Source organism: Zea mays, chromosome 4 (assembly GCF_902167145.1).
Source record: "Zea mays cultivar B73 chromosome 4, Zm-B73-REFERENCE-NAM-5.0, whole genome shotgun sequence".
NCBI lineage: Eukaryota > Viridiplantae > Streptophyta > Magnoliopsida > Poales > Poaceae > Zea > Zea mays.
The window spans coordinates 84,120,721-84,145,376 of NC_050099.1; the positions used below are offsets into that span (position 1 = coordinate 84,120,721).

General features: G+C 45.0%; 1 protein-coding gene across 1 annotated transcript; it reads left to right on the forward strand.

Annotated features, from left to right (window-relative positions):
* The first annotated feature begins 5,737 nt into the window (after positions 1 to 5,737).
* Positions 5,738 to 9,509, forward strand: LOC103655377 (protein FAR1-RELATED SEQUENCE 5-like). Its single transcript, XM_020551852.1, has 3 exons — positions 5,738 to 6,278; positions 6,370 to 6,851; positions 8,819 to 9,509. The coding sequence occupies exons 1-3, from the start codon at positions 6,042 to 6,044 to the stop codon at positions 8,997 to 8,999; spliced, it is 900 nt and encodes a 299-aa protein (XP_020407441.1). The 5' UTR covers positions 5,738 to 6,041; the 3' UTR covers positions 9,000 to 9,509.
* Positions 9,510 to 24,656: the final 15,147 nt, after the last annotated feature.

Sequence of the window (24,656 nt, forward strand, 5' to 3'; positions counted from 1 at the left end):
ATAGCTGCAATTCCCCTCGCACTAGAGAAAGCACAGACGTCCCCACGGTCACTCAAAATCTCCTCAAAGGCTTCGGCCACACTGCTAATCCATTCAATTGGGCCTTCGGGATCGCCCCATATGAAGTTATCTTCGCTTGAATATGCGCCAACATTGGCGAAGCTAGTCTTTATCTTCTTCACACATTCCACAGATTCTTCATAACATCTTTCTTTTGATGAGCGAAGTTCTGCAACTGTTTTTCCCAATAATTTTTCCAGTAATCACTGGCATCTCGGTCAGCTTCGGCAATAGCGCATTTCAATTTGGCTTCGGCCAGTTGCTTTTGCAGGTTTTCAATCTCATTCCTTTGGATTTCAGATTGGGTCTTGTAGTTAGCTTCATCCCCCTTTACCTTGTCCACCAATGTAAGTAGAATTTTATCTTTTTCCAAAGCTTCGTTCCTCAGCTTATTAACCTCTATTCGAAGGTTGTTGAGAGCAATAGTGCAACTCTCGTCTTTGGCATTCTTCTGCGCCCTTAAGGCGTTGCTAAGTATTAAACCCTATATGAAAAGAATGAACGAGTTAATATAAGAACAAAATAATAATTCAAAATTCGTAAACTTCCAAATATACAAATTTTGTACCTTCAGACTGTTATATGCGAGGCTATCTGCAAAATCGTCCTTCGTCATGGCACAGAGGCCAGCTTCAAGCTTCGGGAACCCCATACTTCTAGCCATCTCCCGGCAGGCAGATAATTATTTGTTGTCTGGGAGGCAGCATAAGAAGTCATCTTCGTCTATGCCATTGAACACTAAGGCCCCCTTCGGATACTTCAGTTCTCGGGAATAGTGTTTAGCTTCAAAAATCTCTTCTTCAGATAATCTTTTTCCAGAAGCGTGTCGTATAATATAATCAAGAGCTTCAGAAGGCGCTTCGGGAGTAGGAGTGGCAGCTTTTTCAGGCAGAATTTGTTCTACAGCTTCTTTTTCTGCTGCCTTTTCTCCGGTTTCCAAGTATTTCTCCTTGGCGGGCTCTGAAGGCCTAGCTTCGGTGTCGGCCTGGCTCTTTGTAGCTTCGACTTCGGTCAGCTTTGTCTCAGTCTGCGTTTTTGAAGCCTCGGTAGTTTTCCCTAGAGTAGAGCTTGAAGTTTTTATCGTCTCCAGCACATCTAGTACACTGGCCATCCTTTTCCTCTTGGGGGTCGTTGTAAGACCTTTTTGTGCCTTCGGCACTGTCACTTCTGCCGAAGGGCTTAGAACTTCTAATATTTTCGTCCCTTCGACTCTTGTCTCTTCAATATTATCGGCCTTCGGCTCAGCTAATTCGGCTGAGGATGCCTTGGGCATTGCAGCCGGCTCTTCAATCTTTTGCGTGGGGGGAGCAGGTTCTTTTGCTTCAGTAGCTGAAGAAGTCTCACTGCCAAATTCGGGCACTGTGGCCGGTTCAATGTAGCTCGGTCGGTGGGTAAGGACCTTCAGCTTTTTCCTCTTTGGCGCAGGCTCGCTTGGAGTAGCCGAAGCAGCAGTCTTCCCAGAAGTTGTACCCTTTCTTTTTTGCCCCCGCGGTGGGTAGTGGTAATCAGGGTACACAAATCCAATAGCATCAAAAACTCTATTTAGCCTTTTTCTTTTTCCGGCTCCCGAAGGCCGCTGATACTGCGTTATCTTTAGACTTGGAGTATGCCCCCAAGTAGTTCATCGCTAGTATTTTCAACACACTTCAGCCAGTCGTCGTCTGGTTCGATAAATTGGTCTCTAAACCTTAAGGCATATTTCAATCGAACCAAACCACCTTCGCTAGGGTTAGTAATGGTTTCCTTTGGCATTTCCCAGCTGTCTATCAGTGGCCATATTCTGTAGGCCACGTGCTCTTGGACTAAGTCCCTTGTCCCAATAAATGTGCAGAATGTGCTGAAGGCCCTTTGGCATGCTTCGGCTGCCTCATCAATTTCTACCTTCGGCTTTCGGAGGCCGAAGCGCGACCAGATGGGGCGCATGATGATTTCTTTAATATATTCTCTTGCTTTTAAATCATTCTTCACGTAAAACCACTCCTCCATCTAGGCTTCGGGCCATCTCTTCTGAAAGGTTGGTACTGGGTAGCTTGAGCCAGAACGAGCAACGAAGCTATAGCAACCAAAATTGTTATGGTACTGTTCTTTACCCTAGGGTTTCGTTTCATAGCACAATTCATGCATACTACAAAAGCATTTTGTACTTGGCTCCAAACATTGACTTCTCATAGCCAAGACGAAGATCCCCATTCTGATAATTGCTTCAGGGGTGACCTGGTGAAGGAAAATCTGGTATATCTTTAAAACCTCAACCACAAATCTACTTAAGGGGAACCGAAGTCTAGCTTTGAAGAAGCTTCGGTAGATTACAACTTCATTTTCTTCAGGAACAGGAACAGTCCTGTCTCCATTGTCAGCCCTCACAATAGATATATCTCAAAAATACCTTCCTCTCATGTTATCAAGATGACTCTGTCTGATAGTCGATTTCCCAAAGACTGCATGACTTGGTCGCCAGGGCCGATCTTCGGAGTCTTCGCCTCCACTTTCCACATCATAACTGTCGTTGTCATCGGTATCTTCAGATAAGCCTTCTCGAATTTCTTTTGTAATCTTTTCTGTATTTGTCTTTGCAATTGACTCAATGAATCCAACAGTCTTTTCCTCAAGAAGCTTCTCCTCTTCGGTTAGCTTCATTTCAGCAACTGTCTTCTTGTCTTGAGACATCTTATCTTCGGAACTGACAAAAATATGTCCTTAAATCCAAAGCTTAGAAAATTTAAGAAACTAAGCAACTGTTGGAAAGCAAGAGCTAAGAAATAAAGCAAAGCAAAGCAGGCGCACCAAATGTGCTCGAGTTGAGTTCTTATTTATATGCCCAGTGCGCTCCAAGTTGGAGGGCCCCGTCTGTCATTGACTGATGCTATTCTAGCAAAGGGAAGGTGTTTTTTCGGACCTAAGGCTTAGGGCCTTCGTCCATATCGCAATCTGAATTCGTTATTCTAACAAATTAACCTTGTGAGGGGCTACTGTTGGGGGCATTCGTCTTCCGAAGGTCCTCAAAAACATGATTTAACAATGTTTCTGGAGTGTATTACATGACCAGGTATCTTCAGACTTGGAGCAGAACCACAGTGTGAGAAGCACAAAGAATACGAAGGTTGACGCAGAGCCGAAGCTATGCGCAAGGGACCTTCGGCATGATAGCAGAAAAGGGAACCGACTTAAAAGGGAAAAGGCTATTTAGACCTCGGTGGATCACTATAGAGTCATTAGCAAATGTAAAGGGCATGGGTGTAATTTTACATGGGCTGCGTCTCATGCCTATAAATAGATGAACAGTGCTCCTGTACTGTTCACGCTGACTTGACATTTGCTTTTGTGTCACGCTCGTACTCTTTACCTTCTTTCAAGCCGAAGGTACATTTGTAATTTAATATCATTTCTATTTTTCCATAATAATAAAATAGAAATGAGCTGATAATGTCATATAATTATTCATGTTATCTCTTACATTCCATGTGGTTCTCTTTTTATTATCATATGCGACAATGATGAAGGTATGTCCTTCACGACCTTCGTCTGAAGATCATTATATCTTGAGAGGAATAATGTCTCGGAGGACGAAGGGCATTAACATTTAACATTATTTGTGTTGCCTTGTTCTTAATCTGAAGCATTTGAGAACAAGTCCCCAACATGCATCTTCTGCTGCATTGTGATCCCTTTCCACGTGGTGAAATTCTAAACCCTCGAATTTGTCTTCCAGCTTCCGCACCACGACACGTTATTTGTTCATTGAGTCGGTTGAGCAGTCCCAGTCCTTGTTTACCTGGCTGATGACTACTAGTAAGTCGTCGTATACCATTAGCCTTTTGATGCTTAGCCCATGGATTAAGGCCTCATACTCTGCGACATTGTTGGAGGCTGGAAACAGGAGCTGAAGCGCATAATTGAGTTGGTCACCTCCAGGGGCAATGAAAAGGATCCCTGCTCCTGCCCCCTGCGGCCTCAACGAGCCATCAAAGTACATTTTCCAGACTTCAGTTGCTTCTGGGTTCTCTTGAACCTGGTGTTTAGTCCATTCAAATATGAAATCGACCAGTGCTTGAGTTTTGATTGCAGTGCGAGGTCGGAATTCTATGTCATGAGCTGTGAGTTCACATGCCCATTTGGCTGTTCTTCCAACGGCTTCTTTGTTGTGGAGTACATCTCCTATTGGGAATCTCGTAACTACTAACATTATGGTCGTCAAAATAGTGCCGGAGTTTACGAGTAGTTAGAAGCACTGCATGTAATAGCTTCTGAACTTGAGGGTACCTTATCTTCGAGGGACCGAGGACCTCGCTGATAAAGTAGACAAGATGTTGTACTGGATACACACCCCCTTCTTCTGCCCACTCGACTACCAACATAGTGCTTACCACGTGAGTCATGCAGGAGATATATAGCAGTAGGTCCTCGGCTGGCTGGTCGGCTATAGCTCGGTGCGGTGGCTTAAGTATTGGCGGTGTAGTCAGAAACTTCTTTAGTGCTTCCTCGGCTTCCTGAGTTTCTGTGGTCCCTGGAATTTATCTACTTTCTTGAGCAGTTTATATAATGGCATTCCTCTTTCGCCAAGCCTTGAAATGAAGCGACTCAGCGCTGCCATGCACCTAGTGAGCCTCTGTATTTTCTTCTGTGATCATGGTGGCTCCATCCTCATTATGGCTTCAATTTTTTCTGGGTTTGCCTCTATTCCTCGATGGCTGCCGATAAACCCAAGTAGCTTTCCGGCGGGTACTTCGAACACGCATTTCTCTGGATTCAGCTTCCATCGGTAGCGCCTCAAGCTATAGAGGACCTATTGCAAATCCTCGATGAAGCTATCCGGGTTTTCAGTTTTGATTACTACATCATCAATAGAGGCTTCCACTCGCTTGCCCCAGTGGTCGGCTAAGCATGTTTGGATAGCCCTTTGGTAAGTTGCTCTAGCATTTTGAGGAAGAACGGCATGGAGGTATAGCAGAAAGCCCAAAAGGTGTGATGAATGCAGTCTTTTCTTCATCTTCCTTTGCCAGACTGATTTGGTGATATCCGGAGTAGTAATCCAGGAAAGAGAGCATAGAGTAGCAAGTGGTAGAATCGACTATCTGATCTATCTTAGGGAGTCCGAAAGGATCTTTCGGGCAGTGTTTGTTGAGATCGGTATAGTTGACGCACATGCGCCAATCAACTTTATTCTTTTTAGTACAAGAACAGGATTTGCTAGCCATTCAGGGTGTAGTACTTCTCTAATGAAACCTGCTACTACTAGGCGAGCTAATTCCGCCCGTATAGCTTCTCTTTTGTCGGGCGTGAAACGACGTAGCTTCTGTCGAATCAGTCTTGCCTGAGGGTACACTTTGAGTTTGTGCTCGACCAGCTCTCTCAGGACTCCTGGCATGTCCGCAGGTTGCTGTCATACCCGGATTTTAGGGGTCCAAAAATCCGAGCGCAAAAGAACCACCAAGTGTGCTAGGACCATCTCACACATATGATGACTCATGGTACATAAACGAATATCACATCATTAATATATAGCAGGGTTCTGTACAAAATAATTAAATAATTACATCATACGAAGACAACAATCCAGCAACCAAAGTTGATTGGGAGACGATGGCCTAGACCTCTCACGATCTCATCACAGCATCCTCCATGCGCCTCATCCTATGGTACCTATTCTTGACCTGGGGGATGTGAGTACAGCGGGATCGTGTCCCGTGCTCATGGCGCTCCCGTGCACATGTGAGCACTTTTAATCTGGATCATCCCTTCCTCATCCAACGTCCAGCAGCAATTTTACATAAACCCCCTCCCGCCGTAGCTCCTGCACTCTCTGGTTCATTGTGATTTGCCCCCGATGGCCCAGTGGACCGGACCGGACCGAACTAGGCGCCCTACGCTGATCGCACAACTGATGGTCTTCCTATTCGTCCTGCGTGATGGGCTGATGGCAGACGGCAGACCTCACCATGGCAGCCCGCCGCCTCTAGGTCTTCCCACTGTTTGTGTGCGTGATGGCAGACCTCACCATTGAGACCTCTCTCGGCGCTGTGGATGGAGAAGGGATCGCCGCACCAGCCACCGAGGACGGGGGTGATGAGAGACAGGTGCAAGGCATCGATGTGATGCACAGTCAGGCCGTGCGTCGCCTCTCCTTCGAATCTTGGTTGGAACAATCGCGTATTACATTGGGTGAATCGTCCTCTCAAGGTTTTTGTACACCCAAAAAAAGGCCATACGTCCCTACAATGGTAACTTATCGTCTTAATTCTTGTTGATTCGTTGGCATGCAAAACATATGTTTTTGTGACAATAGTAATTTTTTTCCGTCTCACATTGCAGTGTGCGTCATTCATACCCATCTGTGTGGACAGAAGGAAGCCTGTTATTGGAATGTCCTTTCATTCTTGTAATGACGCAGAGGAGTTCTACAAATCATATGCACATGATGGAGGGTTTTCAGTGCGTGTTGGTTCTCAAAATAAAGCTCTTGGTGAGGTTATTAACAAGAGATATATGTGTTCAAGGGCTGGTTTTAAGAAGGTGAAAGAGGTCGATGATCCCCCTAAAAACCAAAAGAACCACGCACTAACAAGATGTGGTTGTGATGCAAACATGTATGTCAAGTTGGGCCCGGATAAGAAGTACCATATCACTTCAATGGTTGAGGAGCATAATCATCCACTTTGCTCGCCTAATAAGATTCCTTTTCTTCGATCAAACCGTGTTGTGAGCCAAAGAGCTAAGAATACATTGTTTACATGCCACAAAGCAAGCATAGGTACCTCACAGGCATTCAGAATCCTACAAGTTAGTGATGGTGGATTTAATAATATTGGTTGCACAAAGCGAGATCTTCAGAATTACTATCGGGGACTTAGAGAGAAAATAAAAAATGCAGATGCACAGTTATTTGTTGCACAACTAGAGAGAAAGAAGGAGGCTAACTCTGCATTTTTTTATGATTTTGTTGTCGACGAGGAGGGAAAGTTGCTCTACATATTCTGGGCTAACGCTACAAGCAGAAAAAATTATTCACTTTTTGGTGATATTGTGTCATTTGATTCCACATATAGCACAAACCACTACAATATGAAGTTTACACCATTCACTGGTGTCAACCATCATATGCAAAGTATCTTTCTTGGAGGTGGATTCCTAATAAACGAGAGGATTGAGTCGTATGAATGGTTGTTCAAGACATTCCTAGTGGCAATGGGAGGAAGAGCCCCACGACTAATCATAACTGATGAGGATGCAAGCTTGAAATCTTCTATTGGCTCTATATTACCTGAGACCATACACAGGTTCTGTATGTGGCACATATTGGAGAAAATTCCTGAAAAGGTTGGCCACACAAAAACTGCAGAAGAGGATTTTTGGAAGCTTTTGAATGATTGTGTGTGGGGTTCAGAAACTGGAGATGAATTTGAGACGCGGTGGAATGCTTTCATTATTAAGTATGGCCTAGAGAGGAATGAGTGGATGGCTAATAGATATGCAATTCGTGAGTCATGGATTCCAGCATACTTCATGGATACACCTCTTGCAGGACTACTCAGAACCACCTCAAGGTCTGAAAGTGCCAATTCATTTTTCAATCGCTTTATCCACCGCAAGTTATCTTTTGTCGAGTTATGGCTTAGATTCGATACAGCATTAGAATGCCAGCGACATGAGGAGTTAAAGGAAGATCACATGAGTCTGCATACCAATCCTCTTTTGAGTACACCATGGCCCATGGAGAGACAAGGCAGCATATTGTACACACGTAATGTGTTCAAAAAGTTCCAAACAGAAGTTAAAGCTGCTAGAGACCACTGTTCTATTGTAAACATCTTACATTTTGAGGGTATGAAGATGGTGGTAATTAATGACGGTTCCATAAAGGAGAGGGTGGTTCGTTGGTCCATATCTGATACATTTGGGAATTGCTCCTGTTTGTTATTCGAGTCAACGGGGATTCCATGTCGGCATATCATCTTAACGTTGAGAGGTGAAAAGCTTAATGAACTACCTTTGGCTTACTTTTTAAAGAGATTCGAAAAAAGATGCAAGAGGTAAATTGAATGACTCTTTCTTTTGTTCATACATTGTGTACATCTTTTACCCATATGTTTTTGTTGTTACTTTAGAGAGATCGTGTACGATGAAGAAGGAAACTTGTTGGACGAGAAGCCATTAGATGCTAATGAAGTTGAAACAAGGAGAAAGATAGCAGCTGTGCGAAACAAAATTGAAGACATGATTCAACAAGCAAAGAGTTCAAAAGAAGGCATGGATTTCTTAGTCTCAAGCGTGATGAACATGGAAGGAACTCTTGGTCAGATTGTACCTAGCACGATGCAGAGTAGACAGCAAGAGTACGAAGGTTTCATTGGTTGTCAAATTCCAGAACAAGTACATATTCATCCACCAACTGATGTACGATCCAAAGGAAGGAGTAAAAGAATTAAGAAATCTAAAGAACTACCAAAGTCACGAAAGCGAAAGAATGCCAACCATGAGCCAGCAGCTCCATAGATGTTGATTTGTAGTATTTTGTTTTCAGTTAGTATCTTCTGGACTGTACTGTTTTTTGGGCACTTTTCTGGTTAGTAGTTCAGCATGGTGACATTGTTTCCAGTCATGAAACAATCTTTATTTCACATGGTCTATATGAGCAGTGATACATATTGTTTCCAGTATGAAACAATCTATTTACAATCAGTTACAAACTCTATGAGCAATCAATTACAAGATTCCATCACAAGTCATTTTACAAATCACTAGCCTATGTCAGCTTCAGGACATTTGCACCTCTATATCAGCTTCAGGAACCTGATAGTCCTCATCAGTTTTGGAGTCAATTGTTCCCATGTTTTTACATCAGACATGTTTTCAATCTGCATAAGGTGCTGAACCTGCGACACTTAAGGGGACAAATCTTGAATCCTCCACCTGAAATTTTAGAAATTTCAGGAAAAAATTGAAGTTAACAATTTCGTTTTCCATAGCTAAAATTTCAGAAAAAAATGAACTTAACAATTCCTCTGCACATGGGATCGAGCGTGGGCGGCAGAAACGGACGACGCCTGTGACTGATGACGACCGCACCAACTCTCGCTGTCGCTGGCTCTTCCTGACGCTAGCTGTGACGCCGGTGGGCAGTCCCGCGTCCGCCTCCGCCTCCGCGTGGTCGTGGGACCTCCGCCTCCGCCCGTGGTCGTGGCGCCTCTGGCGGCCTGGGTGGCCATGGCGAGCTCGAACAGCCACATGGACAGCGCTGGCAGGGGACTTGAGCACGCGGCAGACAGGACTGGCGGGGAGGACGACGATCGATTTGGGAGCAGAGCGCAGGGTGCCCGGTTCAGTCCGGTCCGGTCCACGGGCAAACCAGAGACTACAGGACCTACGTGGGAGGGTGTATCTGTAAAAATGTCGCTGGACGTTGGATGAGGAAGGGATGGTCCAGATTAAAAGTGCTCACATGTGCACGGGAGCTCGATGAACACATGATACGATCCCGAGTACAGCAAGGGTGTGCCCACATACGTTCATCGCTCAACAAGCCGTGGGGAATAATGTGCATGAACTCACCAAAGGATGGAGCTCATGTGAAGTGTAAGGCTTACCAAAGAGGATGGTTAAAGCTGAGCATTGCTTTTAAAGTTGGTCAAAATTTTATTAGCAGTTACTAGGTATAAGTAGATACCAACCCAATTAAATAAGAGTTCAAGATTAATAACAACACCCACAATGCAATGCATATGACAAATTAAGTTTAATTCCATAAGTTAATCATGTGAGTATACGAGCCGCTCATGACCGTGAGCACCGCTGATATACCAGTTTTACACTCTGCAGAGGTTGTGCATCTTTACCCACAAGTCGTGTTACCCATTTGCCACGGGGTTGTACGGACCCCATACACCTCTACCAAGGAAGCGAGGCAGGGTAGCACTACAAGGCCTTTCCAAAGTTCTACTAGTTCGAGAAAACCCGCTATGGATTCAGGAAGAAGGAAGCATAGGAATCCCTCGTCCAAAAAGCTTTACAAATAGCTCGACCCGAGGACCTCCATGTACTCTAGCAGCGACGCCTCCCCGCTTGCCGCTTCTGGGTAAGGTAATCTCTCCCTAGCTTACTTAATTACTTGGATAAGGGTGTCCCATTCCACCCTTGTGGTAGCACTATTTTCTCAGGTGGTTTTCCATGTTCCAATTAACAATATGATCTTATCATGAACAGTAATTAAACTACAACATAATTGGAACATGATCATAATAAAACATTAGTTTCCCAAAACCAGATAGAGAAATAGTAAATATACCCAATAATTCATCTGTTTGCAAGGTGGGGAATAAATAATGCTTGGGAAACCTATTAGGTCCCATCAAATTAACCTGAGTATATCACAGTGATTAACATGAACATTATTAGGTAGAGAAAAGTGATCAAGGGCACAACTTGCCTGAGACTCAAGATTCCCAGGTACCAACTTACTCCTCAAGTGACTCGTAGCAATACAAACAAACAGTGTATAGGCAAATTTAACATCATACCAAACATAAGGACAAACTGCATAATAATATTCTATGCATTGCTATGAGGACGTAGGTTCGAGAACCACTAAATTCAGAGTTACGGTTAAGAGGATATGATTTTCCAAAGATTTAGGTGATTAAACAATAAAAGATAAATTATATGTTAATTAATATAAATCATGTGAGAAGAATATTATTAATGAATAACTAACTCAATTTTTTTAAACTAAGTTATAACTTGAGTAGAGACCATATCTTAGCTAGATTATGATTATAGTCAGATTGACTTTTAACTAGAATGATTAATTCACTACCATAAGTCAAATAAATATTCATTTATAAAAGTATGTGGAATGATATAGACAATGTTTTTAACGTGTAAACAGTTTTATTGTGAAGCTAACGCAACTGAAATGGGTCAAATCAGAGTTACTATGGAATAGTTATGAATTAAATAGGTTCCTAGGTCACTTTACTATTATTATTACAGTATAAATACTTTCCTGGGTCTAAACTGCAAAGTACTCATTTTAATCATATTTTTGTACTACTGAAATTGGTTAGCATGTTTATTCCTAAAAACTACAGGGGCTTATAAGCGAAATTGCTATGGCAAAGGGGTACCGACCAATGAGATCCGTTCAATCACCAACGGATGGCACCGATTAGATCGCTATTTAATCGAACCGGTATGCACTGAGAATCAATGATCTCGAGATCAACGACCCAGATTTTAAACACTGAGATCAAATCTTACGCGCATAATTTGGATCGGACGGTCGAGATCAAAATCCGAACCGATACCCACCATCGGCCGCACGATCCTGTATCGATGGACCAGATTTTATTTCTGAACCAGTAACTCTAGAATCAATCCTAGCCATTAACCAAGCGATCGACGGACGAGACCACGCCACCAACCCCAGCCGAACACGGCGGCGCCGCAAGGCATACCCGCGGCGGAGCTTCACCGGCGGCCACACAATGTGACGCCAAACCGTCCCAACCTTGAAATTGATCGGTGCTAAACTTAGAGGGGAAGATAGCGAACATGCCGAGAGGGGTCTCACCGGCGGCGGCGGTGGATACGGTGTTGCCCAAGATGAGGTGTGGTAACGCGATGGAGATAGTTCATCAGTGAACAATCCGCCATCGTTAGCACAAGATCCGAGCACATCGAGGTCGCAGGCGCCATCGACGCACCCTAGAGAGTCGCCCAGACCATACGCCCGAGCTCGAGCGATGGTGTTCCCAGGTTCTCCCGTGGCGGCATCCCGGGTCCTCACAGCGGCGCTGGCGGCCCACGGTCGACAACACCGATGAATGAGGAGAGGGGCACGGGATTCCTCATATATGCTCCGCCTAGGAAGAAGCCTAGCGCGAGCGATGGTTGGGGCAGGCGCGAGATACTCGGCGGAGAGCTTGCACCGGGTTCGGTTGAAGACGATCTTGACCACCCGGCCCCGCCTGCCAGCGAAGGACGCGAGTGAGAGCATGGCAGGGATGCTGTCCCAGCAGCCCCACTGTGTAGTGGCAGGTGACACCCAGACACGCGCATTAGCAAGGCTGGGCCACGAGGCCTTTTGAGATTTGGCCAAGACAAGGGTGAGGGTGAGCAAGCCGACTGGGAAATGGGCCCAAACAATGATTTCCTTTTTCCTTGTATTTTTCTGTTTTCCTTTTATTTTCTATTTTCAAGTTTGATTTTCAAACAAATTAATAAACTCAAATCAAGGTCTGAGTATCCAACTAAATGCACCAGCCAAAAATCCCAATATGAATGCAAAAGTACAATTTTATTTATTCATTATTTTTTGCACATGCTTTTAAACATACAACTCATATGATGAATAAAAAAGGATTCATTTTAGGACAATAATATCTATCATGTGACTTTTACTGAAAGATAATTTACCCTATACATTCTAGAGAATGTCTCTTAAATATATTATTCAAATAAGTAATTTATTTCATATGAAAATCTTTTCACTTTTCATTTGGTCACTTTAATTTCTTTATTATACACACATGGATTTATTTAACATCTTGGAATAACTTTTCCTAAATTACCCAAAATATGATTCTGGGGTGTTACAGTTGCCATGCGAACTGGACGATTATCTTGGAGGAACTGGACGAGCGCGCTTTCCCATTGGTCGTCGAGGCTGGAACTGATGACTGTGGTCTTGCGTTCGTCTGAGAATCCAAGGTTGATTCTTTTAGTTTCTTCGATCGACCGCATAGAGGTCACGACCGGGGCTTTATTCGGAGGGATTGTAAAATCTTCTTCCACCGGCTTTCCATCAACTTGTGCGGGAAGGGCTACCGAGGGCCCAGCAGTGAGAGCCGTCTGAATGGCACCACAGAAGCATTCTGTGGCGCCTTCGAAGTCAGCACGCACGGTGATGATCCCTTTAGGACCTGACATTTTCAGTATCATATATGGGAAGTGTGGGATGTCCATGAATTTCGCCAACCGCGGTCTCACAATAATGGCGTTGTACCCGCAGTCGAAACACGCCACCTCAAACCTCAGGAACTCAGTTCGGTAGTTCTCTGGGGTTCCAAAGGTGACAGACATGTAGATGTGTCCTACTGGGTACTCCCCTTCAGTCGGCACGATCCCAAAGAAAGGAGTATTCGACTCAGTGAGATCATCGATGGTGACCCCTAGGGCCTGAAGCGTTCGGGGAAAGGTGACGTTGATGCTGCTACCACCATCCACCAGTACCTTCTTAACACGACTTTCCTAGATTATAGGGTCGACGAGTAGTGGGTATTTGTCGGGGTGATCGAAGTTAAGCCACTGATCAGCTCGGCTGAAGGATATTGTGTGCTCTGACCATCGGAAAGGAGCTAGAGCGCTGTTTGTGGCCACTAGAACTTGCCGATCATTAAGTTTTTGTTGCATTTTGCTTTCTTGCGCGCGTGGCCTCCGAATATGGCATTGACCTCCCTATTGATGCGCAGGAAAGCTCTGCCTCTACCCCCTTCCTGCTGCTGAGGCTTCCTAGGCTCATTAGGTTCTCCTCGAGGTGGGGGAGGCGGTAGCGGCTGGATTGGTCGGCCATGCCCGATGGAGTTTTTGAAATCCCTGCAGTCCCACAGGGTGTGCCGCATGTACTTGTGTACAGGCACTAGGAGACGAGGATCTCATCCAGTGTCCTTACCCCTCCGCGGGGTGCACCGTGGGCTCGAGCGACAGGTGGCCCAGCGGTGTGTACCTCCTCCCAGGGTCTCTTCTCCTAGCGTTTGTCTGGTTGCTGGTTTGTGTCCCTTCGTGGTGCTAGTGGTACGAGCTTTGTGCCTCCAATGAGGTCTTGAGCCCGCTCATCCGCCGTGATGTAGACGTCCACCTCCCAGAACAATTGTTCAGAGGTGGCAGGTGCTTTTTGAAGTATGGCTTGAGCGAAAATCGGATCGTTGGATCCCTGATAGAAGTCTTCGATCACAGCCGCCTCAACAACCTCAGGGATACGGTTTCTCATTGTTTGAAATCTTCTGAGGAATGAACAAAGAGTTTCATCATTCTGTCGTCTGATGGATTTGAGGTCCCACGGCTGCGCTGGTTTATCGGAGAGGGACTAAAAGTTCGTGATAAACTGAGGATTGAAATCTCCCCAATCATCGATGCAATGACGGGGCAGATCCGGAGCCATTGTAGCGCATCCTGCCCTAGAATGATGGGCATGTACGCCATCATGATGTCCTCCGTTGCTCCAGCAGCCCGAGCGGTGGTAGTGTAGACAGCCGGCCAACCCCGGGTCCTGCATGGGTTCGTATTTGTCGATGTTAGATACTTTGAAATTGGGAGGCCATTGGATGGCTCGAAGACGACGGGTGAGCCCGGAGATCCCACACGTATCCTCCTGTCAATGATCACGCCGTCGATCCCAGGGAGGGGAGCGAGTGTTAGGTCACCTCGACCGTCCCCGGACTGGACTGTTAGTGGAGGCTGCTGCTAATTCAATCCTGGTCGTGCGGCTGTGTGTCGTTACACCATGATCGCGGTCGTATTCCTCCCGGTACCTTATTTCATTCTCATGCCGATGATTGCATGAAGAACTGATGTTGCTCCGTGCGCCTCGTCGGCTGTTGATGGCATGACGTAGATCGTTTGGTGGGTGGGCGAGAGGTAGAAGATGATTGGCCGTCTGAGTAAGCACCCACCGATAGCCCTCCGCGTCTAGGGTTCGCGGGAGGCCGTCGACTATCTACGCTAGGACCCCTCCAACTTTGCTCGGCGTGTTCAATGCTCGGGCAAAGTCAGGGTACATGTTTTAGGCAAGGAGCGAATTTTCCCATCGAAGCCTAGCATCTTGCTCATCTAGCTGCCGCTCGCATTCCAGAGCTTGACGACAGTCTCGGCGGCGGGAGTTGCGCCGTTCTCGATGTGTTCTTTCATCAGGAGTCTCCCCCATCTCTGAGGCTTCGTACCGAGAGACAGGTTGTGCCAGGTCCCGTTCTCCGGCTTCATGATGTCGCCGCACATTTCAGCGCTTGTTTCTCCATCGCCGAGCATCGCGCTAGGGAGTTTCTTACCCTAGCACGGTGGGTTCATCGTCAGAGATGGGTGATGACTCCAGTCTCCCCTGAATGAAGAGGATGTTGGGGAAGAAAGGAGCAAGTGCAGCGGTGTGCTTCTTCTTGTCCCCCTTTGAGGGCGGAGGTGTCGGGGTGATTGTTCGTTGTGCTATTCTACCCTGGTCCAGAATATCCATTTCCCTTCGTCGGGTGATCCGCGTCCACTCCTTGGTAGGCACAACAGAGTTCGCCAGGTTGGGGAGGCTATGGTTGACTGGCCTTCTACCCTATAGGGACTTCTGAGCCCAGACTTGTGCGGGACCACACCCTGTCGCGCTGTTAGTGGGGGCATGGTTTGCGGTTTCACTCTAGTTCCCTTTGGTGTTCCCGAGGAGGATTTCTTCTTGGGTGGAGTTGCTATGCGGTGCAGAGTTCCCTCTACATCTGCCACGCAGGAGATGGTCCTGAAGCAAAAAATAGCTCATGTGCTTAAGGTGATCTTGCTCTTGAAAATGATGGCCATGGAGTTAGCGTTGATTGACGACACACCCCCTACCTGGCGCGCCAGCTGTCGGTGTTTTGTGTCCGACCGCACATCTAGGGGTACCCTCGTGGTGCTTTTGGGTAGGACGGTATCGAGGATCGTAGCTCGATGGTTCACGCTTGGGCACGAGAGAGATAGGCATATTTCAGTTGGTTCGGGACACTTTGAAGAGTGTAATACCCTACTTCCTTGGGTGGATTTTTATGTGAGTGGTATTACAGGTGGTGTCTACCAAGCTGTGGGATGCTAATGAGATCAGATATGGAGGGGATCCCCCTTGGTCTTATATACACGACCGTGGAGTGCTTCCCGCATACATGTTGATCGTACTTTTTGTGCTTATCTCCTAATTAATAGCAAACAACTTTCACTGCCCTGAGGAAAACCCGGCGCCTCCGCTCTGAGCTATCTCCGGCGTTTGAGGATGTCGGGTGCAGGAAAAGCGAACGACCTTAACAGGATCACATCCAAGCCGCAACTAGCTCGGGCGTGGGCCCTTCGTGCTCCTGGGTCGGCTTGCTTCCACTGTTTCCATTTGCTCGGCCCACGGTGGGATGCCACAGAGGGGCGACTGCCTTGTGGCCTCGAGTGAAGTTTTCGCCCCTGAGTGGACCCGGGGGATATCCATCCCCCATAGTTTGCCTTGCACTTGAGCCGATTATGACTCCATCTGGGTAGTAGTGGACTGCTTGACAAAGGAGGCTCATTTCATACCAGTCAAGACCACCTATAATAGTGCAGTGCTGGCAGAGCTATACATGTCTCGGATTGTATGCTTGCATGGAGTACCTAAGAAGATAGTGTCCGACCCAGGAACCCAATTCACTTCTCACTTTTGGCAGCAATTGCATGAAGCTTTTAGCACACATTTGAAGTTCAGTTCATCTTATCACCCATAGACGGATGGTCAAACTGAGAGAACCAACCAGATCTTAGAATACATATTGACGGGCTTGTGCCTTGCAAGACAAGTCAGGATGGGACAAGAGGCTACGTTATGCAGAATTCTCATATAATAACAATTACCATGCTAGTTTGAAGATGTCACCGTTCTAAGCACTCTATGGGAGGAATTGTCGAACTCCGTTACACTGGGACCGACCCAGCGAAAGATAGGTGTTCTGTCTAGATATTTTGTTTGAAGCCAAAGAGAATATCAGAATGGTTCGAGAGAATCTAAAGACAGCGCAGTCTAGACAGTGAAGCTATGCTGACACCAGAAGAAGAGAGTTGAGCTTTGAAGTGGGGGATTATGTTTACCTGAAGGTGTCACCCATCAGAGGAATCAAAAGGTTTGGAGTCAAGGGCAAGCTAGCACCTCGATACATATGACCGTACCAGATTCAAGCAAGACGTGGAGAAGTGGCATATCAGCTCAACCTACCAGAAAGTCTCTTAGCCGTGCATGATGTGTTCCATGTGTCTCAGCTAAAGAAGTGTTTTCGAGTGCCAGAAGAGCAATTGCCAACCGAGGATCTCGAGGTTCAAGAAAACTTGATATATATCAAGAAGTTTTAGTGCTAGTAACACCAGAGGTGTTACATATATAAATTTTCTTTATATTTTATATACTTTCTCTTTTTCAAATTCTCAAATTAGGTATGAAATCCTTAATTTTTACACTAATTTATTTCTATTAATGAGATTACTCTTTTCTTTAAAAGCACAAACAAACAAAAGCAGCATGATGCATAATTTAGTAATGCGTCATTTGTTAATTGTTTACTTTAGATATGAGTGTTTAACATGTGCTAATAAATAGTAGTCACAAAAATAGGGAGATTACTCTATTCTCATTATTTGCAATTTGGGTATTACAGGGGGCGAGGTTGGGCCCGGCGTGCTGACGAGGATGGAAGGTGGCGCTGTGGGCGGCGTGGATTCGACGTGGTGACGGCGGCGGGGCATGGTAGGCATATGTGGACGCTTACGGTCCACGCTTATAGAGCAGTAGAGATATGGGATGATGGGTACAGAGGATGTATGTAGGGATTATTGTTCAAAAAGATTTTTATGTATGGGATGAATATGGTACAGGGGAGGAAAATATTTCTTTTAAATGATGAAATTTAGGGTAGATGGTCGAAAGGCAGTATAATGGGCAGCTATTTTCTGTTTGTTCTATTGACAGAACTTGTATATATGAATAGCTTATCATCCTGCAGGTGCAGCTGCCAGTGCCACTCGCTCTGCTCCATGCTGTTGTACAATCAGCGCACAAGATACGTGGCGGCCGGCGCCGATCGAGAACCTGAGTGGCTGTTGTTGTTCATTTCATGTATTTCCCTTTTATTTTCTTATAAGGAAATAAAAAAAATGCCCAGCCGGGTTGAGCCGCTACAAGGCCCAAAGGCCGAGCAGCCCAACCGAGCCGGCTCGAAGAAAGGCAGGGCACTTCGTGCCTTGCGTGGAACAGCAGCCAGCAGGAGGAGAGCGGCTAGGGCTGGAAGAGAGGGGCGGTGCCCTCACCTGCTCATCGATTTGGACGGCAAGTTGGTCGTGATGCTCGGAAGTTCGGTGAAGTGCTCCTCCTCTCGGGCCCTTAAAGGATGGGTGCTCTCTCCCTCCCTGTATCGCACTGTGAGACTCGGTGCTCCACCTTTTTCTCTCCCTGCTCATTGATCCAGTTGCCGCCGCCATTGCTGGTTGTGCTGTGGCTGCTGCAGTGTGGAGTACTTCATCCTCTCTGTTGGATCTGGAGGTGGCACTATGCTCGGTTGCGTACTCTGTTCCTTTCTGTTGTTGTTCTTGGGTACCTGTGTGGTGCCGTGCACTCTGTCTAGACACTGTCCATCGTGGCCTGGTGCTTGGACTCCCTGCTGCGCGGTGTTCCTCTTCTCGGGCTGGTGCCGTGGACGTCTCCCTCCGCTCCAGCAGCGGCTCTAGTATCTCCGTCAACCTCCCGCCGTGCAAGTCCGGACTTGGGCGACGGAATTGGTTTTCTGGGACATAACCTTGTGTTCGCTGAGCTGATCTTCCCATGTAGATAATCTACGTGCTGTGAGTTACCCGTTACCTCTCTATATTTATTGAGTAATTTTGTTCAATCTGCTAGTATAATTTACTTGGGTGTGATTGCACAATTTATGGGCGGATTTGATTGCTCGATGATGATAGCGGTGTTGTGAGACGACGTGACAGTATAGGTTTTAGTATGTTGTTATTTTCAGCATTAATATTATTTATGCCTAATAATTTCTTTCAGTATTGTGCAGGCTGATTATTTAAGTACATTATTGTTCTTTAATTCTTGTGCACACTGTTTTGATCTTGATATTCATGCTTGATTTCTAGGCTTATAATATTTGTTCTAAAAACCCTGATTTGGTAAGGTAGGACTGTCACGTTAGTCGAGGATCTCAAATCAACACTTAGCGTTGGAGGGTTGTCTAGTGCAGCAACCCGCTATTTTGAGATCAATATCTTTATATAAACAATCATGTTTATGTATTTAATCTGTCTTCTTCATCTACTTGTCATGTTTAATATTCAAATGGACTTAAGTAGCTATTTCACATGTTTTCATGGAATTGCTTTATATTTACGTATGACATTTATCTGAGTTATATACTTGTTTCATTCGAAATTAAAATATTTAATATATTTAAATAGGATGAAAGCATGTCACTTATTTGTCTAAAATTACAACAGCTGTTGGCTAAGGACAGCATGCGTTTGGCGTATATGGACAATACCTTAGATCGGACGATCCACAAGCATGCGAACGTCACCGAAACAGTGGTTCCTGGCTCGTCTACGTACCACAAGTCAGAGAATACCTGGCTGATCCAAGGTAGCAACAATTCGTCATCATGGAAGAAAGAGCTGCCCTCGCCATGATGTATTCTCACAGCTCCTCTCAGTCTCAATGCAGCAGATATGGCGTCTGCTTCATCAGTGTGAGAAGCACCACCATTCAATCGTGCTCCATGAGAGGAGCTGATGTGCTCCCTGTCTACAGATTCTTCATCATGCCTAAAAGGCCTGCCATCTCCAATCTTGTATCTGTATGGATGGATCTATTATCGGTGTGATTGGTAGCCTGTTCGAGCGAGCACATGTATTAGCACACGCAACATCTTTTACTTTGAAGTTGTTTGGTTACCTGTACTAGATTTTAGACCAGGCTCAACGCGTGCAGGTGAAGGCCTCCAGCCAGGCTCCGCCCATATGTAGATATCGAGCGTTTTCTGGCATACAGGCCTGATGGATACATGCTAGGATGGACCAAGCTCCAACGATACATGAACCAAACACACGGTATCTGCATGAGCGGAGCTGCCATCTACAATCTATGCAGGGCCGTTCCTGACTTTTTAGGGGCCTGGTGCGAAATTCGAAATGGAGGCCCCATCCACACAATATATATAATATTCAATGTATACAAATTATTATGCACTATTTTTAAGTTTATAAGATGACAAATATAAAATATAGCAAAACACATACTTCTTATCCAATGTCATTAAAAATATCTTCTAACATTTTATGATACAAATCATCGTTTATACCATTACGATCAATCATATCCAACAACTTCTTTTAGATACATATAATCGCCAAACCATTTAACCTCTCTTAAGTCATTGTTGACCTTAAATAGTTCAAAAAATATTTCAATTTTAAAAATCTTCTCTCCGTCGATGCAACCTTAAATAATACTCTATCTGTATCAAAATAGAATTTTATTTTGCTTCTCTAGTTGATTCCTCATCATCTAGTTGAATATAGACATAAAAATCAAGAGTTAAAACAAATACTATTTTGGAACGAAGTGAATATTAAATAAGTAATTGAGACATTAGTTTAACAATCTAAACGAAACTGATCGATAGTGCATCGCTCTTGCGTATTTATGTTTAGGGTAGATATGCTTAGCGGGAAAAAAGTGCTAACGTCCAGTGACCAGAAAGACCCTCTGTTTTTGAGGGCCCGGTGTGGCCGCACCCCCTCAGGGCCGGCTGTGAATCTATGTATGTGCAGTGGCGAGCGAGCATATATCAGTCACAACATGCCAAAGAAATACACTTGATGACAAAAACTCCAAGCCTTGGATGTTGCTGATCTGAAGCACCTGCTGAGCAGCATTCTTGTGACCATCTTTCATTGTTCCAACCCATTGGCCACTAAACCTGCCAACACCAATGTCCCATTCCTGGACGTGTGGGCTGTCTGCTATGTCCAGCAATTGGTCTAGGAGCAGCTTCTTGACCTCTTGAGAGACTCCGATAAGCCTGAGGGCCTGCCTTCTGATCAAAGCCGATCCAACTGATTGCCCGCTGCAACAAGCCTGCAGATTCTTGTTTCTCCCTGATGCAGTCGCTTATTATACGGTACTGCACTACTGCGTCATCTTCTCTGACCACTGACCTTTGTTTTCAGGATGAAGATGCTCGCTCGGATATGCCCTGCATTATTGTGTTAACCTCTCTGTGAGGACGAGGAAGAGAGAGAGATGAGGGGAATACGGCTAGGGAAGTTCTATTATTACAGTGTTTATGTTTTGCTTAGGCACGGTACATGGATATATATATCCTTCATAGAGACCTAGGTCGTGCCTACACACAGGCCCACATGACCATCTGTCACATAGGCCCACGCACATGAGGATTACTACATCGAACACAGCATTCGCGTCCTTCAGGTACACTCGTCTCCTGTTGCTGGGCCGGTACATCGGAGTTGACATTCTCCTACTGGTCACTCGTTCTCAAATGTTGTAAGTTAACAACAAGGCAACACAATTGTTAATTATCATGGACCTTCCGAAGCATTATCTCCACATGGGTTTAATGCTCATCAGAAAAAGGTCAACAAGGACATACCTTCATCATTTATTATGTGAACGGAAATGCAAAGAGATGAAGACAGTAACTGCATTTCATTACTTCATACATATTTGCATTCTATAAAACATGTATGGATATTTACAGTATTAATATTACATTGATACGTTCGGCTTGCTCGAATGTGAAGACGCGAGAGAGTGATTACCATTCCGCGTGAACAGTATGGGGTTACTGTTCATCTATTTATAAGCATGGGACGCAGCCTGAGTGAAATTACATTCGTGACCCTCAATATTTATCTACAGTCAACCTAGATTACCAAGGTCTATCAGGTCTTTTCTTCTTCTGCTTGACTTGAACCGAAGTTGATGGTAGCTTCAGCATTTGTCAATGTTGCTTCAAACTCGGTCTTCGCCTTGAGGACCTTCGGCAGAGCAAGGGAAGACTTTTGTATCATTTTGCCGAAGGTGTTTGTGTCTTGAGGACCTTCGGCGGGGAAGAAGACCCCAACAGTAGCCCATTCGCGGTGCTAGATCGTTTTTTTCGTAACGAGCTCGGTCCGCGAAAAATACGAAGGCTTCGAAATGCTGAAGGTCCAAAAAACATCTTCTCTGAGCTTCTTATCGAAAAACGATTAAAATATTTCAGGCGCTGGGCGGTCCACCGTTCAGCCAGTGTACACGGTCTGGCGGTTCGCCTTCTTTTTCTGCAGCACTATATAAACAGACAGGTTGGTGAGAAGTTACCACAGCATTCATTGCCATTGCATTGTTGTGCTGTTAAAAATTTTAACCGAAGCTGAAGCTTTCTGGATTGCGCTTTCGAACAAGCTCTTCGCCACTTGAAATCAGCTTCGTCTTAAGGAGTCTAAACACTGAAACGACCAGAGTAAGATCCACTGCTAGGGTGTCCCGTGAGGGAGATGAGGCCGAAGTGACTAAAACAGCACCGATATCACAAGTGATGAGACGATCAGGTCTAGTTGTGCCAGAAGAAGCTACTGCCGAAGGTGCTACTGCTGAAGCTGAGCAGACTGTGGCCAAAGGTGGAAGTGATAATGAAAGTGAAGAGTACAACAACATTCTAAGCCCATCAAAACCTAGTCACATTGAATTTGGAAAATCGACTCTAACAGAAGAGGATTTAGTTGTGATGAAAAAGTTAGGCTATTTTAGGGAAGATGAAGATAAACTTATTTGCTTTGCTGGCGAAGAAGTGATTCCGGAGCCGAAAGAAGATGAAGTTGTTGTGTTTTGTAGCTTCTTCAGGGCAGGGCTGCTGTCACGGAACCTCTCAAGGTATTAGGCCCACCTATAGATGTCCTTGTCCTAAGGACCTCAGACAACCCTGTAGATGCACATAATCACTCGACAAGTTCGGTCATTTGTATCATCATCATATCGCCCAAGAGCGCTTCACCCATCACGCAGACATTACACACATAATCGAAGTAAGAATAAGCGGAAGGATTACAATAACATAGTTTACATTCATATATAAAACATAGGGAGAGTATTTATTACAACGTCAGGTGTCTGAGTGCATAACATAATATTACATATCAGGGAGGTAAAACATCCTCCCACCAACAATTTCACTGATTTGCCTCCTCCATTAGCACCACCTTCGAGCAGAAACAACAAAACTCGGTTGTTTCATCACCTACAACAACATGGGTTCGAAAACCCTGAGTACGGAGTGTACTTTCGCAAGTCTTACCCGACAAAGGAAAAGACTCTCAAGGATATGCTGGCTTGTGGGATTCAAGGTAGGCTTATCAGGAATCAATGACTCTGTTTGCAGAAATGATTACTAATAGTGGATACTTAAAATCCAGTTTTATTATCAGGTTAAGTCATTACCTGTATCTAGAGTTCTTTATATCCTAGTTTAGGCACTTAGGCTATGCTATTTGTCTTTTATCAACCCTTCACTTTACTGGATTACTACGTGTAGGGCAATGACCAAGTCTTCATGTCCGAGAAGTAGCGGCGATCCGAATCGATTAATACCCAGCTGGGGATCTCCAACCACACGACATATGTAGCACTTAACCCTTGCATATGTCAACTTGCCACCGAGTTTCTCAAGACTAGAACGGGTTCACGCAAACCGAGAGTACAGATACACCACCGTCCAGCCTCTTGCCACGGAGGGTACACGCTACTCTCGCCATCTCTCCACTCCCATTGCGTGGTGGCCTTTCTGGTATAGGTCCGACCGAGGCAAAGCTTACCCATGACGAGCCATGTGGCCAGTTAAAAGGTCCTCGATCATCAAGCCTACATCGACACAGTCCTTAATCGACTCAGACGGAGACAGTACACTGAGACTTCCTTCTCGTGCAAGTCACCCGACCGATCTCGTCTTTATCATTTACAACCCAAAATTTGGTACCTGACAGAGGTACATCTTTTCCGATGTTGAACCCATCATGGCCATGATGGATTCACCATCAAGTATTTTCTTTGAAAACTTCCCATCCCATATGAAGCACCATCTTTGTTTAAAACAAAACATTTTGTTTTCTAAGGCAAGACTAAGCATCAAAACACGTTTTAAATAAAACAGGTATCAAGGAATGGTAAACAGTTCCAAGGAAGGAAATGCAGCAATTGTTTAGCACTCAACTCCTATCACCTAATGCATCATCTCAAGTGATAAAGAGTCTAAAACAACAAGGAAAGGGGTAAATGCACCGGGGCTTGCCTTGTGTTGTAGGAGGCTCAGGGTCTGTCCCACAGATGTCAAACTAGAAGTTGTTCTCGACACGTGGAATTTCAGCTTGCGAGGCAACTTCTTCTTCGACTACAACTTCTTCTTTGTTTTCTATACATAAGAATACATATACATGAGTGCTCATGTGATGCTATGAATATGCAGTTATAATAGAAACACACTAAGTTGTATCTTGAATACAACTTTCCTTCACGGTGCCCACTAGTCACTAGAGTTTCCTAGGTTAGTACTCTACTAGGGTTAGGCACTTATATCCTAGGAAGCTAGTAGCTTGGGTTTGGGACCAAACAATGTCCAAAGGATGCCAAACTTTACCCAAGGGCTTTAATCATCAAATTAAGCTTACCCAAAAAGTTTTATTATTTTTGGAGCTACCAAATTAATCCTAAAATTCTAAAAGTCTAGGTTTAGGCATCTTCAAATGCCAAATAAATCTAGGTTTGCACTAAAAATCTTGGAACTATTTTTATTAAATACTAGATGATTAGGTGAAACGCGCCCACGCGC